This window comes from Corythoichthys intestinalis, chromosome 7, assembly GCF_030265065.1.
Source record: "Corythoichthys intestinalis isolate RoL2023-P3 chromosome 7, ASM3026506v1, whole genome shotgun sequence".
In the NCBI taxonomy this organism is placed as follows: Eukaryota; Metazoa; Chordata; class Actinopteri; order Syngnathiformes; family Syngnathidae; genus Corythoichthys; species Corythoichthys intestinalis.
Genome location: NC_080401.1, coordinates 54217189 through 54232745, shown reverse-complemented (window position 1 = coordinate 54232745; position 15557 = coordinate 54217189). Strand labels below are relative to the sequence as shown.

General features: G+C 38.9%; 1 protein-coding gene across 4 annotated transcripts in view; it reads right to left on the bottom strand.

The window, feature by feature from the left end:
• Window positions 1–15557, bottom strand: part of palld (palladin, cytoskeletal associated protein) — a 144886-nt gene that overhangs the window by 55601 nt on the left and 73728 nt on the right. For all 4 annotated transcript variants that reach the window (XM_057841882.1, XM_057841885.1, XM_057841883.1 and 1 more), the window contains exons 4-10: window positions 8481–8656; window positions 8342–8408; window positions 5872–5989; window positions 5733–5795; window positions 4010–4151; window positions 3878–3901; window positions 598–717 (exon numbers count right to left, since the gene is read on the bottom strand). In XM_057841882.1, coding sequence (XP_057697865.1) covers window positions 598–717; window positions 3878–3901; window positions 4010–4151; window positions 5733–5795; window positions 5872–5989; window positions 8342–8408; window positions 8481–8656 — 710 coding nt within the window. The remainder of the gene's footprint in view (window positions 1–597; window positions 718–3877; window positions 3902–4009; window positions 4152–5732; window positions 5796–5871; window positions 5990–8341; window positions 8409–8480; window positions 8657–15557) is intronic.

Here is a 15557-nt window from a genome sequence, read left to right as displayed (position 1 = left end):
TGATCCAGATTCTGCTTGCGATTCTGATGTCAGTTTCAAACTTGAGTCCACTTCCAATTTTGATCTCAATTTAGATCCAGATTCTGATTCCAATTCCGTTTTGATCCAGATTCTGGTCGGGGTTGTGATGCTATTTTCACATGTAATTCCACTCACAAAAATTTTACTCGAGATCCTGATCCAGATCTGGCACCACTTCTGATGTCAATTTCAAACCTCATCCCGCTTCCAATTTTGATCCAGATTCATGTCATGATTCTAATGTTATTTTCAAATCTAATTCCACTTCCAATTTTAATCTCATTGTAGATCCCGATCCAGATTCTGATCCTTTTACTATACTCAATTTTATTCAGTGCCTGATTTTTATCCAATAAGATTAGTTTTTAAATGAATGACTGAATAATCACTGCCAGGTTCCCAGTTCAAATAGATTGGACGTCCAGTAGTGACAAAGCTATTCTGATTCTGTTTGAACGCCACATGATTCGAAGTCATCATTGCAATGAAATAGCTAAAGAAGTGCCTGGTATATCCCAGACCTACTGGTGAATTTTCACCATCTTCTCATTCATGACCCAAGGACGCCTGACGCACCCGCTGTAACAGTCAGATGGGCGGAGCTGTTGACCGAACCATACGGGTTGGACGCGGTGCAACAGAACACGCCTCCGTCTTCCGGAAAGGCCTCGGCAATCACCAGAGTGCAGATCTCCTCTGAGGAAAACAAAAAAAATCGGAATGATAAACAACTCTAAGAAATATGAGTCTGGCGGGGTCCCGCAGGGAACATTTTTAGATCCTTTGATATTCTTTATTTACATTGTTAAGCAGTAAAATGCTAACAAACTGTCACAATGTTTTTCTTCATTTCTTTTTCTCGATCTTTCTGGCTCTTATATTCTCACCATTCGTTCTCATTGAATTAGCGCTTACCGCGACAATCCCCGAGGCCGTTTTAGATCGACAACACTTCATCTCCCGTTTTTGTAAACTGCAAATCTGTCACTGTGACTTCATTTCAACCCGCCGTAGCCTGGGGCTAATGTTGTCGAGCGTAAACGAGACGCCGACTGCGCCACTGACACGCTACCTGTTTGCAAATGAGACATGACAGGCGCACAAGACGGCAGGTGAGTCACGGTCTGGAGTGAACACCTGAACGCTCGAGAGTGTGATTTAGAACGTTTACGTGGTCTGGCGACACTCTGTGATATGAAGTCAGATGATTGTAGCTAGCTTTTTATTTTTTAGACCAAAACAAAACAGGTAGCCATGAACTTCAAAATTATAAAAAAACACTGTTACTTAATAAATCATGTCAAATTATATTTATAAAATTAGATTTTATTTGAATACTTACTGATTTTAGTATTACTGTACTGTTACACAGAAGCAAATCCATTTTGATGCTTACACTGCATGCTAGCTTATTTAATTGCTAAGCTTACAGGTTACTTAGCTTTATAATAAAAACAACAAGCATGAAATAAAATATCGTTGGCAAGGCTGTAATGATACAAAACCTCATGATACGATGCGTATTAGTAGTCTAGATCCATGATTAGACACGTAAAACCATGTTTTCCATTTATTTTCTACTAGTATTTAAATACACATTTAACTTAAAGTGCCTATGACGACAAAAAGCATGTCTAGTTCATATTTCACGCTGTATTTTATGCTCCTGAATGAAATGGACTGCTTGGTATTAATTTTTTTTTAGGGCTGTCAAAATTATCGCCTTAACGGGCGGTAATTAATTTTTTAAATTAATCACGTTAAAATATTTGACGCAATTAACGCACATGCCCCGCTCAAACAGATTAAAATGACAGCACAGTGTCATGTCCACTTGTTACTTGTGTTTTTTTGTCTCCCTCTGCTGGCGCTTTGGTGCGACTGATTTTATGGGTTTAAGCACCATGAGAATTGTGTAATTATTGACATCAACAATGGCGAGCTACTAGTTTATTTTTTGATCGAAAATTTTACACATTTTATTAAAAAGAAAACATTAAGAGGGGTTTTAATATGAAATTTAAATAACTTGTACTAACATTTATCTTTTAAGAACCACAAGTCTTGTTAATGTTAATGCCATCTTGTTGATTTATTGTTATAATAAACAAATACAGTACTTATGTACAGTATGAGGAATGTATATATCCGTCTTGTGTCTTATTTTTTCATTCCAACAATAATTTACAGAAAAATATGGCCTATTTTATAGATGGTTTGAATCGCGATTAATTACGATTCATTAATTTTTAAGCTGTGATTAACACGATTAAACATTTTAAACGTTTGACAGCCCTAATTTTTAAAAATCCCCCGCCATGAAAATGAGTGACTTCCGGCCGGAGTCTGGATTGAGAAAGAAGGCGAACGTGACTTCAGCGTACTAATCATCTTCACAATACGGCCACTACTATATTATGCAGAAGGACTGCGGATTCAGCTGATTTTGCGGATTAATTCGTTTATATCTCGCATCAATCCAGCCCAATGTGCTGCAGGCTTTTGTTGCTGCACCAGAGAGAGGTGTGTGAGCCTTTCTGGGTTTCAAAAGGATCCTGTTCACCGTGAAGAATGGGCAAAACAAATCCGACAACTGTGGGACCATTGGACAGACAAGGAAGTGATAAGGTACGTGTTTTATATTATGTCAAATACTGGGATCATGGCACATGTTTTAATAAGGAGGTGGCTTGCATTTTGTGGGTGACAATACTCCATTGTCCACCGAAAAGGCAGGAGTGGCCACCTTCCTCGGCCGACAACTGGCGGCTTGTCATACACCATTGTCGCCGGCCGATAAGCGTTCGTGCTCGGGCAGCCACGCGCTCTCATCTGCGGTTCTCGATTGTGTAGAGACTTCCACCCCCTCAACTGTGCCTGCCGAGAGAGCACTATCCTCGGCTTGGGCTCGGGCGGCCACGCGCTCCGACGTCGGCCTGTTTGTCCACCGAGAATGCGCCATTTTCGTCGTTCAACGACGAGCCAAAACTTGCTCGCAGCCCGGGGCTGGCCGATCGGTGAAGGCGATTACCCCCGCCGCCGTGTGTAACAACAGTCGAGGTTGTTTTGTGTGATTTCTCGTTTTCGAAAGGCGAGGAAGAGACTTGGAAGGTTCGCGTTAGCATGTAGCATAGCTCTCACACTCTTTTGTTTACACTCTTTTCTTGTCTCCACAGGGAAATGACAAAAGCCGACTAACTTTGGTGGCATAAAATACGTTCGGGAGGTTTAAAAAGTCTGTGGTTTTGACCGTTATGCAGTAATTAAGCCCTGTCGTACTGAATAAATGCATTTTTAATATATTATATTCCATTTAGCACAAGACTGTTATTTGTCATGACCATACTTAGCAATTGGGGAAAAATACTTAGATAAAAAAGAATATCTTGTCGAAACATTGGAGTAGAGGGATAAAAACAACGATGACATTTTGTCTGTCTCTGTCGCATTTTCCTCATTCTGAATCTTCCTCCTCCATTGGGCTGAATTCTAAATCGGCTGAAATCGTTACGCTGCAGACGTCATCACCCAGAGGGCGGCGCCAGAGCAATATAATTACAGAAGTAGCTAAGCGGCAGATTGAAAGACTCATTTCTCGCCATCTGCGCTTTGCCAAATTGTTGTATATAGTTGAATCGTCTCAAGATATGATTTTAATTCACATAATATTGCTATTTAAGATTTTTTTTATAGTGTCACGGGCACTTTAATGTAGTAAAACACTGAACACGGAGAAGCAGAATGAACGAATAAATATACTAAGGTATAACGATTCTCATTTCTGTGGTAGGTGGCAAATTGCCTCAAATTTTAGCGGCAAGTGCAAAGATACTGGTGCATTAATTGTAGGACGTACCTGACTCCGCTGCTGATCGGGGCTCTGGTGTGCATTTGCAAACAAGGAAAAACAAAAAATGAAAAATGTGAATGGATCAAATTCAAAATTCCTTTTAAAACTTATTCGGATAAAAAGTAAAAACTCGCGTACTTTTCTGGAGAATCCGAAAATCAGGAGAGTCCAAAATCTCCTCGTTCTGGCGGGACCATCGGACCTGCAGAGGCGCCCCCCCGCGTACTCTGCACTCCAGGACCACAACCTGACCCTCAGATGCCTGAGCGTCCTGCAAGATCTGAAGAAAAAATGTTTGGATGGGGTTCAAAAAAAAAATCTCATACTCACGACTTCAAGAAACAGCAGGGAGATCGATAGTGAATAAGAATACTCTCAGTAAAGGTACATAAACGAATTAGCTATCAACCTTTGAGGGTGGAAATTACCAATAAGAACAATCTCATGCCTCCCAGCATGCATTGTGCGACTCGGCATGTGAATAACATTCAAAGTTCATGCTCTGTGCTAATTATTTCTTCAGTTACTGCTTCAGTTGTTCCATTACTTGCTAACTAGTTTGTTGCTATGTGATACTTTCATTATACAGAAAAACCATTATACAGGAAAAACAAGCTCTTTTCAGCCTTCTGCTTTGAATTCAAAGTGTATCACCAGTAGACATCCAATCCACTTGAATTTCAAATGGATTGGACGTCTATAGTGGTCAATGGCAACTAGGGTTGTTCCGATCATGTTTTTTTGCTCCCGATCCGATCCTGATCGTTTTAGTTTGAGTATCTCCCGATCCCAATATTCCCCGATCCTATTGCTTTTTTTTGCTCCCGATTCAATTCCAATCATTCCCGATAATTTTTCCCGATCATATACATTTTGGCACTGCATTAAGAAAAAAATGAATTAAACTCGGACGAATATATACATTCAACATACAGTACATAAGTACTGTATTTGTTTATTATGACAATAAATCCTCAAGATGGAATTTACATTATTAACATTCTTTCTGTGAGAGGGATCCACGGATAGAAAGACTTGTGACTTTGTATATTGTGACTAAATATTGCCATCTAGTGTATTTGTTGAGCTTTCAGTAAATTATACTGTAGCCATGGCCAAATGCATGATGGGAAGTGGAACCATGACTGTGCGTAGTGCTACCAATTGATATATCTTCTCTGCGTTGGGAAGTAACATGAGGTGTGAAGAAAAAGATCAATTGCTTCCCCACAGTGCTTCCCATGATATTTTTAATCGTTGGTAGAGGGATTGTAAGGTTTTAGCCAATTAAAAAAAGGCTCCAAAGGCTGCCAAATTTCACTCTACTCATCTTACGCTGCCTTTTATCTCTCTATATAGGAAAACGGCGCCATTACAGATTGAGCGCGACAATGCATGAGTGGGTCGTGCAGCGCATGCATTAATTGCATTAAATATTTTAACGAGATACATTTTTTCTTAAATTAATTGCCGCCATTATTGGGATAAATTTGATAACCCTACCTTAAGCCTAAACTATAAGACTCTGGATGAGTGTAACATATTATGTTTGTAACGTTAAATACAATTAAAAAAAGGATTTAATTAGAATATATATATATATATATATATATATTTAAAAAAGGCATGGCCGATATTTTTTTGCCGATTCCAATACTTTGAAAATGATGTGATCGGGACATCTCTAATGGCAATCAATGAGTTTAATTTTCAAAGAACAAACAGTAACTTCACAAAAAAATGGTTAAAAATGAGAAAAAAGTAATGACCAAAATATGGTAAAGTAAAAAGATGCTTTTTTTTTTTTTTTGTTAAATAAGTGACATAACAACCAAGATAAAATTCGAGTATTTGAACTTACTTTCGTGAAAACGGGCGGACCCGACCCCTCGCCGATGAACGCTGACGACACCGGGCTCTGCGTCTGACGACAAACACACAAAACGTGACCTCTTGGCTCCAAAATGTCATTTTCAGACGTGACCTCATAAGATAGTCACCCGCTGCGGAGGTTGCGATAGCGACTGGACCAGCGTGGAGCGATGAGGCAGCACCTCCGGAGTTTTAGGGGACGCTGAGCGGATCGTCAGGGACATGGAAGTCATTTTCTTCTGCTGTCTGATAGAGAAAACCGTCATATAGGAGGGGTCTCAACAAGTGTTGATTTCATCAACAATGACGATAACGAAAATATTTCATCAACACGCAATTTTTACATGATGATGACGATCTAAAACATGGCATGGGAGACTGGTAAATAACGAGATGAACGCATGTTTTCGTCTGACAAAATTTGACATAGTTTCTGTCTTGTTTTCAATGCGTGACATTTTCATATTGTACGTAGAGTACATCAGCTTCCATTGTGGCAGTGTTTGAGTCCTGTCACTCATGTGAGATATGCTGCGCCTCTCCCTCACTCTCCTCACGGAGTTTAGGATGTATCTCAAACTAGGTTGCGCTCAATCTTGCTTGTTTGGAAACACGGTAAGATTTGTTTTCTTAACTTGGCAAGAGGGAATATGCAATGTTTGTATAGCTTTTAAAGGTCTGTGCTGAGTGATCATCAGAGGCTAAATGTAAATCCTAGCGTTAGCGTAGCATTCACGTTAGCATTAGGATTAGCTTCAGATTGGCGAGCGTCCTCTTAAAACACTGGCCAGTCTAAAGCAAAGCCAGTTGTCTTTTCTGGTCAGTAAGTCTAGTGTATAATATTATCACAAAGTTGGCATTGTTGTTGTTGTAGACGCTACAATATGTACTCATCTGTCTATGTTCATTTGAAATTGTTGGAAACCTTTATTTATTTTTGGACAAAAACTTTTGAATTTTACACCCGAAAAAATTTTGAGTGACTGTCGACTAAAACTAAATGAAATTTGTATGAGATTTTGTCGACTAAAACTAGATGAAGACATATTGAAATGGCTAAAATATGACTAAGAATAAGAGTATTTAAGTCCAAAAAACTAAGACAAAAATTAAAAGGGCTGCCAAAAACAACACTTTCTCACGCAATTAATGCAGGATGTTAACCCTTTCCATTCCTGAAATATATATATTTTTTTTTTAGTCCAGCACCCGAAATGACACTGAAACATGAGGATTCGCTATGAGGCTTCCCAGTTTAAATGAACTGGATGTCTATCGCCATCAATGGCATGCAATGAGTTAACTACTATGGGGGGGGGGCTACTATTAGAGGTATATAAAGGCAGACATAAAATAGGACTATGAGAATTACATCATAATTTTGTGAGATTAAAGTCAAAATATTACAAGTAGGGCAGTCAAACGATTAAAATTTTTAATCGAGTTAATCACAGCTTAAAAATTAATTAATCGTAATTAATCGCAATTCAAACCATCTATAAAATATGCCATATTTTTCTGTAAATTATTGTTGGAATGGTAAGATAAGACACAAGACGGATATATACATTCAACATATTGTACATAAGTACTGTATTTGTTTATTATAACAATAAATCAACAAGATGGCATTAACATTATTAACATTCTGTTAAACCGATCCATGGATAGAAAGACTTGTAGTTCTTAAAAGATAAACGTGAGTACAAGTTATAGATATTTTATATTAAAACCCCTCTTAATGTTTTCGTTTTTTTTTAAAAATTGTAAAATTTTCAATCGAAAAATAAACTAGTAGCTCGCCATTGTTGATGTCAATAATTACACAATTCTCATGGTTCTTATACCCATAAAATCAGTCGCACCAAAGCGCCAGTAGCGGGAGACAAAAAACACAAGTGACAAGTGGCCATGACACTGCTGTCATTTTAATCTGTTTGAACGGGGCATGTGCGTTCATTGCGTCAAATATTTTAATGTGATTGATTTAAAAAATTAATTACCGTCCGTTAACGCGATAATTTTGACAGCCCTAATTACAAGAATACAGTCATATGTTGTAATACGACAGAATAGAAGTTGCAGTATTATGAAAAAAATAAAGTAATATTATGAGGTTACAGTCATAGGATTATGAGAGAAAGGTCGTATTCTAACAAGAATAAAGTACTATTACAAGATGAACGTCGTAGTTTTACGAGATGAAAGTGAAAAAAGTCCGATATTTTAACATCACAAGATTACATTCGTTACATTATTCGATTAAAATTGTTATATTGCGAGAAAAGATGTAATTTTATGAGATAAAAGTAATAACATTACGATAAAGTTGCAAAATCACAAGAAAAAAGTCATAATATTATGAGATTAAAGTCATTGTATAACAGGAACAAAACCATACATTGTAATACGACGAGAAAAAAGTCGCAAAATTACAAGAATAACGTCCTATTTTGTAATACCGCAAGAAAAAAAGTCGCAAAATTGCAAGAAAAAAGGTCAAATACGACTTCTTTTCTTGTAACTTTATTCATTCAAGTTGAGAACCCCGCCATAGTATCTTATTTTAGCCTTTGAGCTCACTGGCAAGATACCTACAGAGGCATGCTTCCCGATCGCAACTTGGAAGGCGAGCCTTCCCCGTCCGAGTCTGACGATGATGCTCCTGAAACGAGTCAAGATGATAAAAGAAGATATTCCATACATCTAGCTCGCTGAAAATCAAGCAAAGGCTCACCTTCGATGTAAACCTCGGCCGAGGTGTTGTCGGCCCCGAGGCTGTTGGAGGCCACGCACGTGTAGCGTCCCGTGTCGTCCTCGAAAGCCTCGGCGATCACCAACGTGTGAAGTTCGCCATCTCGACAGATTTGAATGTCAGGGGAGTTGTGAAGCTCGCGACCTTCGCAGAACCACCTGAACATCAAACAAAACGTACAGTCAATTAGTGCTGCAACGATGAATCGATTAACTCGAGTAATTCAATTAAAAAAGGTTTGTTTAATTAAAGTGGCGTTGTAATAGTTTGTTTTGAAATTGTTTGCTTTAGTTTTATTGATCTGGATACACTGCTCTCTAGTAGCAACAGTGAATAAGACATAACTCATTTCACATGGCTGAATCCAGCTCCTCCCTGTTAAGACCAACATAAGCTAAGTTTTTGTTTGAGCTAATGTTTTTTAATGCATTCAGTATTAGGCCTGAACGATATTGGAAAAAACTATTGTTGCCATTTTTGGGGGGTTTGCGATATATTGCGATATTAAGAAAAATGTATAAATATTTTTTAAAAGAAATTTTCACTAGATGACTTAAATAGCTGTTTGGAAAGACTTTGGATGACTCACCATCACCACAGTGTACAGTGAACCCTCGTTTTTTGCGGTTAATGGGGACCAGAACCCGCCGCAATAAGTGAAAAACCGCGAAGTAGCGCACCCCATTTTTTGTGTGTGTGTGTGTGTGTGTGTGTTATTTGTGCTCAATGTATTTATTCAGATTTAGCATTGGAAAGAGATACTGACTTTTCCCCCAAAGTGGTTTTTAAAATGTATATAAATAAATGGTTTTTAAGCACTTCAAATGTCATAATTATGATCAGTTTTACACATAAATGTCCAGCCAAATCGTACTGTAGTAGATAAATGCTTGGCTTTATTAAATGCTTCTGTTTATCTACCTTAGCTGTGACCGTAGATAAATGCTTAAAATGCCCCAATAAATGCCCCAAGTGGAGGAGTTCAAGTATCTTGGGGTCTTGTTCACGAGTGAGGGTAGGAGGGAGCGGGAGATTGACAGGCGGATCGGTGCAGCGTCTGCAGTGATGCGGACTCTGCACCGGTCCGTTGTGGTGAAGAAGGAGCTGAGCCAAAAGGCGAAGCTCTCAATTTACCGGTCGATCTACGTTCCTACCCTCACCTATGGTCACGAGCTGTGGGTCGTGACCGAACGAACAAGATCCCGGATACAAGCGGCCGAAATGAGTTTCCTCCGCAGGGTGTCCGGGCTCTCCCTTAGAGATAGGGTGAGAAGCTCGATCATCCGGGAGGGGCTTGGTGTCGAGCTGCTGCTCCTCCGCGCTGAGAGGAGCCAGTTGAGGTGGCTCGGGCATCTGGTTCGAATGCCTCCTGGACGCCTCCCTGGAGAGGTGTTCCGGGCATGTCCCACCGGTGGGAGGCCCCGGGGTCGACCCAGGACACGCTGGAGAGACTATGTCGCTCGGCTGGCCTGGGAACGCCTTGGAATCTCGCCGGAGGAGCTGGCTGAAGTGGCTGGGGAGAGGGAAGTCTGGGCTTCCCTGCTAAAGCTGCTGCCCCCGCGACCCGACCCCGGAATAAGCGGAAGATAATGGATGGATGGATGGATGGCTTTATTAAATGCTTCTGTTTATCTACCTTAGCTGTGACAGTTGGAGTGACATGTAAAAATTTCAAACTTCTCATAATCACTTCTGGCATTTATATGTCTCCAACGTCTCCACACACACACACGCATTCATTCCAGCGTGGCTTCCTTGCAGAAACTGTTTAACAAGTTAAACGATGATTGACAGATAGCTGCTCGGCTTCTTTGGCCTGATCAAAGTCATCGTTAACTTTAATAAGCAAGTGCCGCAATGACTGAGAGGAACAAAGGGCTGGGAGAGGGAGGGTGTGAGGCTGTGCGCAGAGCAGAAAGCAAGGCGTATGTGGATTAAAAAAAATAAAAACTATCGCACGTGCTTGCGATGGGACTATCGCGCACGCGCACATCGCAATGGCAATGTTTAAATGATATATCGTTCAGGCTTATTCAGTATTTAGTTTATGGGTATATTTAGCCGTTTTTGTGGGAATATGTGCTTGAACCGTTTGTTAAGAGCATTGTTAAAAAAAAAAAAAAATGTTAGCATTTTATAGCATTTAAGCTAGCGGGCTAGCTAGCCAATTGTTCTTTTGTTGTACTTAGATCCTCTTTAGCTTTTTATACCGTTTAAGGCTCAGCTCAGGTATTTTATTTTTTTTGCTGTTCCTTATCCAATTACTCGATTATACAAACTAACTAGTTCATCGATTAATCAACTACCAAAATAATCGATAGCTGCAGCCCTATAGTCAATAGCAGTGTTGTCAGTGTTTCGTCAACGATGACAATAACAAAAATATTTCGTCAACGAACACTTTTTTCATGACGACGATATAGTATAAGTCAATACAGATTTATTTTGCATTGATCATTTAGCCTATCAATTAATTAGATTCATATTGATGAGAAATGTAGCCTTGGCCCCCGTTCATCCAATCTGTTTGGTCTTATGAAGGTCCTTATTCATGCTGTTATATTTTCTCTACCAATATTGAGACCAAACCTACGCCGCTGGTCAAGAGCAACAACTTTTGACTCAACAAAGTGACTGGACTTCGGCTAGCTTTGCTGGCGTTTTAGCAATTGTTAGACATGGAAAGCCATACACTACGGTGGCGGAGAGGTGTCAGGCGAAATGCAAAGTCCAAACAATTTGCAAATAGAAAAAGCACGAACCCCAATTGCAAACGCTTTGCAAAAGAAAAAAAGCACAAATACAAACTGCCACAACACGATCCCCAGTTCCTAAGGCGGGATCGCAAATTGGCAAAAGCACAAACCCCAATTGCCACAACACAACAGCAAATGGCTCGCAGCACGAATGCAAATTGCCACAACACAATCCCCAATACCTAAAGCGCGATAGCAATTTGCCAAAAGCACGAACGCCGATTGCCACAACACGACAGCAAATGGCTAGCAGCACGACCGCAAAAGGCTCGCAAGACAATTACAAAGACGATGACCCAGACGTTTAAAAAAACGGCCACTGTAATACACAGATGAGGAGTATGTCAAAACATTTATGTTGGATGTTGTCCATGAACTTTTTGACGTCTTTTCGGATAAAGATGAAATAATAAAACGGATAAAAGACATGCTCCTGTTGGCAAAAACTGTTCACGATCGGACCGTCATGTCAAATCACATTTAGGCAATGCAAGTGAAGCATATAAACGCGGCACCGTTTTTCTCTCTCGCTTTGGATGAATTAACGGACGAAAGTAGTTTATCCCAGTTCAGCGTGATTGCAAGGTATGTTGTCGGTGGCACAATACATGAGGAAAGTGTCGTAGTTTTGCCAATTAGAGGCAAAAGTATTTTTACTTTTAAACTCTGAGTGTGGCTCTCAATGAATTACCGTTATTTTCGGACTATAAGACGCACCTGACTATAAGCTGCCACCCTCCATATTTGACAATAAAACGACATTTGTTTATAGATAAACCGCACTGCACTATAAGCCACAGTTGTCCTCACTGTATTATGGGATATTTACACCAAAAGATATTAACTAGTAACAAGTTATTTGACAGCGGCATCATAAGACTGTGATAAGACCAAATGAACAACCATAAAGCTTTGAACCAATTGGCTGAAAAGCTTTGTTACTTCAAGAAACTTCATTTAGCCATCACTGCTCCCTTGGGGGAGACAGTCAACCTCTGCCGCCACCTGCTGTCAAAACTGTTGTCGCCCAACATGCCTCCTAGCATGCATTGCGGCACTACAGATGTAAATAACAAACAAAATTCATGTTCTGTGCTAATTATTTCTTCAGTTACAGTTAGAGTTGTTTCATTAATTGCTAGTTATTGTATGTGGTAACACTTTATTTGACAGTAGTGCCATAAGACTGTCATTAGACAATCATAAATATGACCTAACACTGTCATGAGCTGTAATGAATGCATATGACAGATGTCATTTTGTGTCATCTGGCAAATGATCTCACTTTTGAATGGATGCAAAGGATCCGAGCTGGACATAAATGAAGTTAGTGACATAATTTGCTGGCTGACAGTTAATTACAACTGTCATAAGCATTCATTAATGCCCATGATAGTGTCGTGTCATAATTATGACGGTCTTATGACACCGCTGTCAAATAAGGTGTTACCTATTAACCCAAATAAATCAACAAATGAGCTGCTCTGGACTATAAACCGCAGGATTAAAAATGAGGGGAAAAAGTAGCGGCTTATAGTCCGAAAATTACGGTACATTTAAAGATATGTATAGTTCATGGCTCTCTCTGCCAAAAAGGTTCCCGACCCCTGATATACTGCTGGCATATATTCTTGTGATCAGAAGATATTATTATGTTTTCTGTTTCTATTTTGTAGATGACATAAATTCTAAAGACCCAATAACATTAAGAAATTATTTTCTTTATAGATTGCGAAACAAATCAGATTCTGACAGAAGGTTATACAATTTTGAAGGTATGTCGCCAACTAAAGTGCTTTCTATCCCTCCCGTTTTTTGCCATTCATACAAAAACAGCTGGCACGTCTGCGCCCTATTGTGTTAACACGCCCGTCCGACGTGTTAAAACGAGAACGTCGGCCAAGTCTAAGCACTTCCTGTTGCGATAACACGCCCTGCCGGGTTTTGCTCCACCTGTCATCGTTACTTCCACATTTTCCAGTCCCGACTAATTCTTGACAGGCAGTTTAACTGCCACCACTCCCAGTCGAAATGGATGAAACATACCTTAGCATAAATGTCAATTGATAATTAATTGCTATTTTTTGTTTGTTTTAAAACTCCCCATTATATATTTTTCAAATACATATATAATACAAATATTCTCTTTTTATCTATTACTGTATTTTTTGGACAATAAGTCGCAGTTTTTTTCATAGTTTGGCTGGGGGTGCGACATACTGTGGCGCGACTTATGTGTGAAATTATTAACACATTATTATATCATTTCACGCTATTTTGGTGTTTTTGAGTGACACTGATGGGTTGGTAAACTTGTTAGCATGTTTTTTATGCTATAGTTATCTGAATAACTCTTAATAGCTATGTTACGTTCACATACCGGCCACATTCGCATTTCGTTGTTCATGCATCATGTAACATTATCGTACTGTACACTTATTCAGCATGTTGTTCTCAACTGTATTTATATTAGTGCTGAAACGATTATTCGATTAACTCGAGTATTTGATTAGAAAAAAAATATTTGAATAAAATGTTGCTGCTTTGAGTATTCGTTTAATTAAAGTGGTGTTGTAATGGTTAGTTTATAAAGTGTTTGCATTTTGTTTTATTGATTTGGGTGGATACACTGCCCTCTAGTCTGCCTCATTTCACATGGCTGAATCAAGCTGCTCCCTGTTAAGACCAACGTAAACGAGGTTTTTGTCTGAGCTAGTCTTTTTTTAATGCATTTGTAATTTAAAGGTATATTTAGCCATTTCTTTTGTGGGAATATGTGTTTGAACTATACATGAAGAGCATTTTAAAAAAAAATTTAAAAAAAAAACTTGGCATTTTATAGCATTTAAGCAAGTGGACTTTTGTTATGCAAGTCAGTCAATTGTTCTTTTGTTGTACATACAGTATATCCTCATTTATTTATTTTTTTATACCGTTTGAGGCTCAGGTCAGGTATTTGTTATGTTCCTTATCCGATTACTCGATTATTCAAACTAACTAGTTCATCGATTAATCGACTACTAAAATAATCGATAGCTGCAGCCCTAATTTTTATTTTAAATTGCCTTTCAAGATGACATATCTGTTCTATGTGTTGGATTTTATCAAGTAAACTTCCCCCAAAAATGCGACTTATATATGTTTTTTTCCTCTTCGTTGGGCATTTTATAGCTGGTGCGACTTATACTCAGGTGCGACTTATAGTCCGAAAAATACGTAATTATTTCATTTATTTATCATTTTATCTTTGCTTTTTTTTTTTTAATTTTGGGATAGGGTCAAACAACATCTCCCTGAAGGGAGTTTTTGGAACTTGAGGACCTCTAATAGCAAACTGGATCTTACAAACGGCAGACGGTTCGACAGCTGAACTCCATCTGAAAGCCAAAAATAACGTCTCGGATTCATCAACTTTAATGATCCGGCATCATTGCAAGTAATTACTCCGCGAGAAACAGATGTTAGCGTTTATTGCTGTATGTCGTGAGGCAGTAAAACCACAGTCCCCTTCCCAAAAAAAAAAAAAAAATGAATAGGAAGGGAGTGTGTGCGAAAGTAAAGGTGGAGGTTGATTTTTTGGCAACGGTGTCGCTTTACCGCCCATTTCCTCGGTGCACGAATGCAATTCTGAAAGCAATTATTCAAGAAACAGTGAAGGGCCATTCATCTCCATGTTGGTGAAACTCACACCCGACCAACATGCCGATTTGCTCATCCAACATCCTGTCGTCATGAACGTATCTGCAGACCTCTGTGCTCAAGGGACACAATGAGTTTGAAAAAAAGTTGGTCCGTGTGATAAAATAGGTTAGTTTTAAGAGTGCAAAGGTATTCACAGTGCTGGCCAAAAGTATGCACTTCTGTCAGATAATGTTCAATTTCTCCCAGAAAATGATTGCAATTACAAATGCTTTGGTAGTTATATCTTTATTTATTATGCTTGCAATGAAAAAATACAAAAGAGAATGGGAAAAAAAAAAAATCGTTTAGGGCTGTCAAAATTATCGCGTTAACGGGCAGTAATTAATTTTTTTAATTAATCACGTTACAATATTTGACGCAAGTAAGGCAGATGACCCGCTCAAGCGGATTAAAATGACAGCATAGTGCAATGCCAACTTGTTACTTGTGTTTTTTGGAGTTTTGTCGCCCTCCGCTGGCGCTTGGGTGCGACTGACTTTTATGGGCTTAAGCACCCATGAGCATTATTATAATAATATAATTATTGACATCAACAATGGCGGGCTACTAGTTTATTTTTTTATTGAAAATTTTACAAATTTTAATAAAACGAAAACGTTAA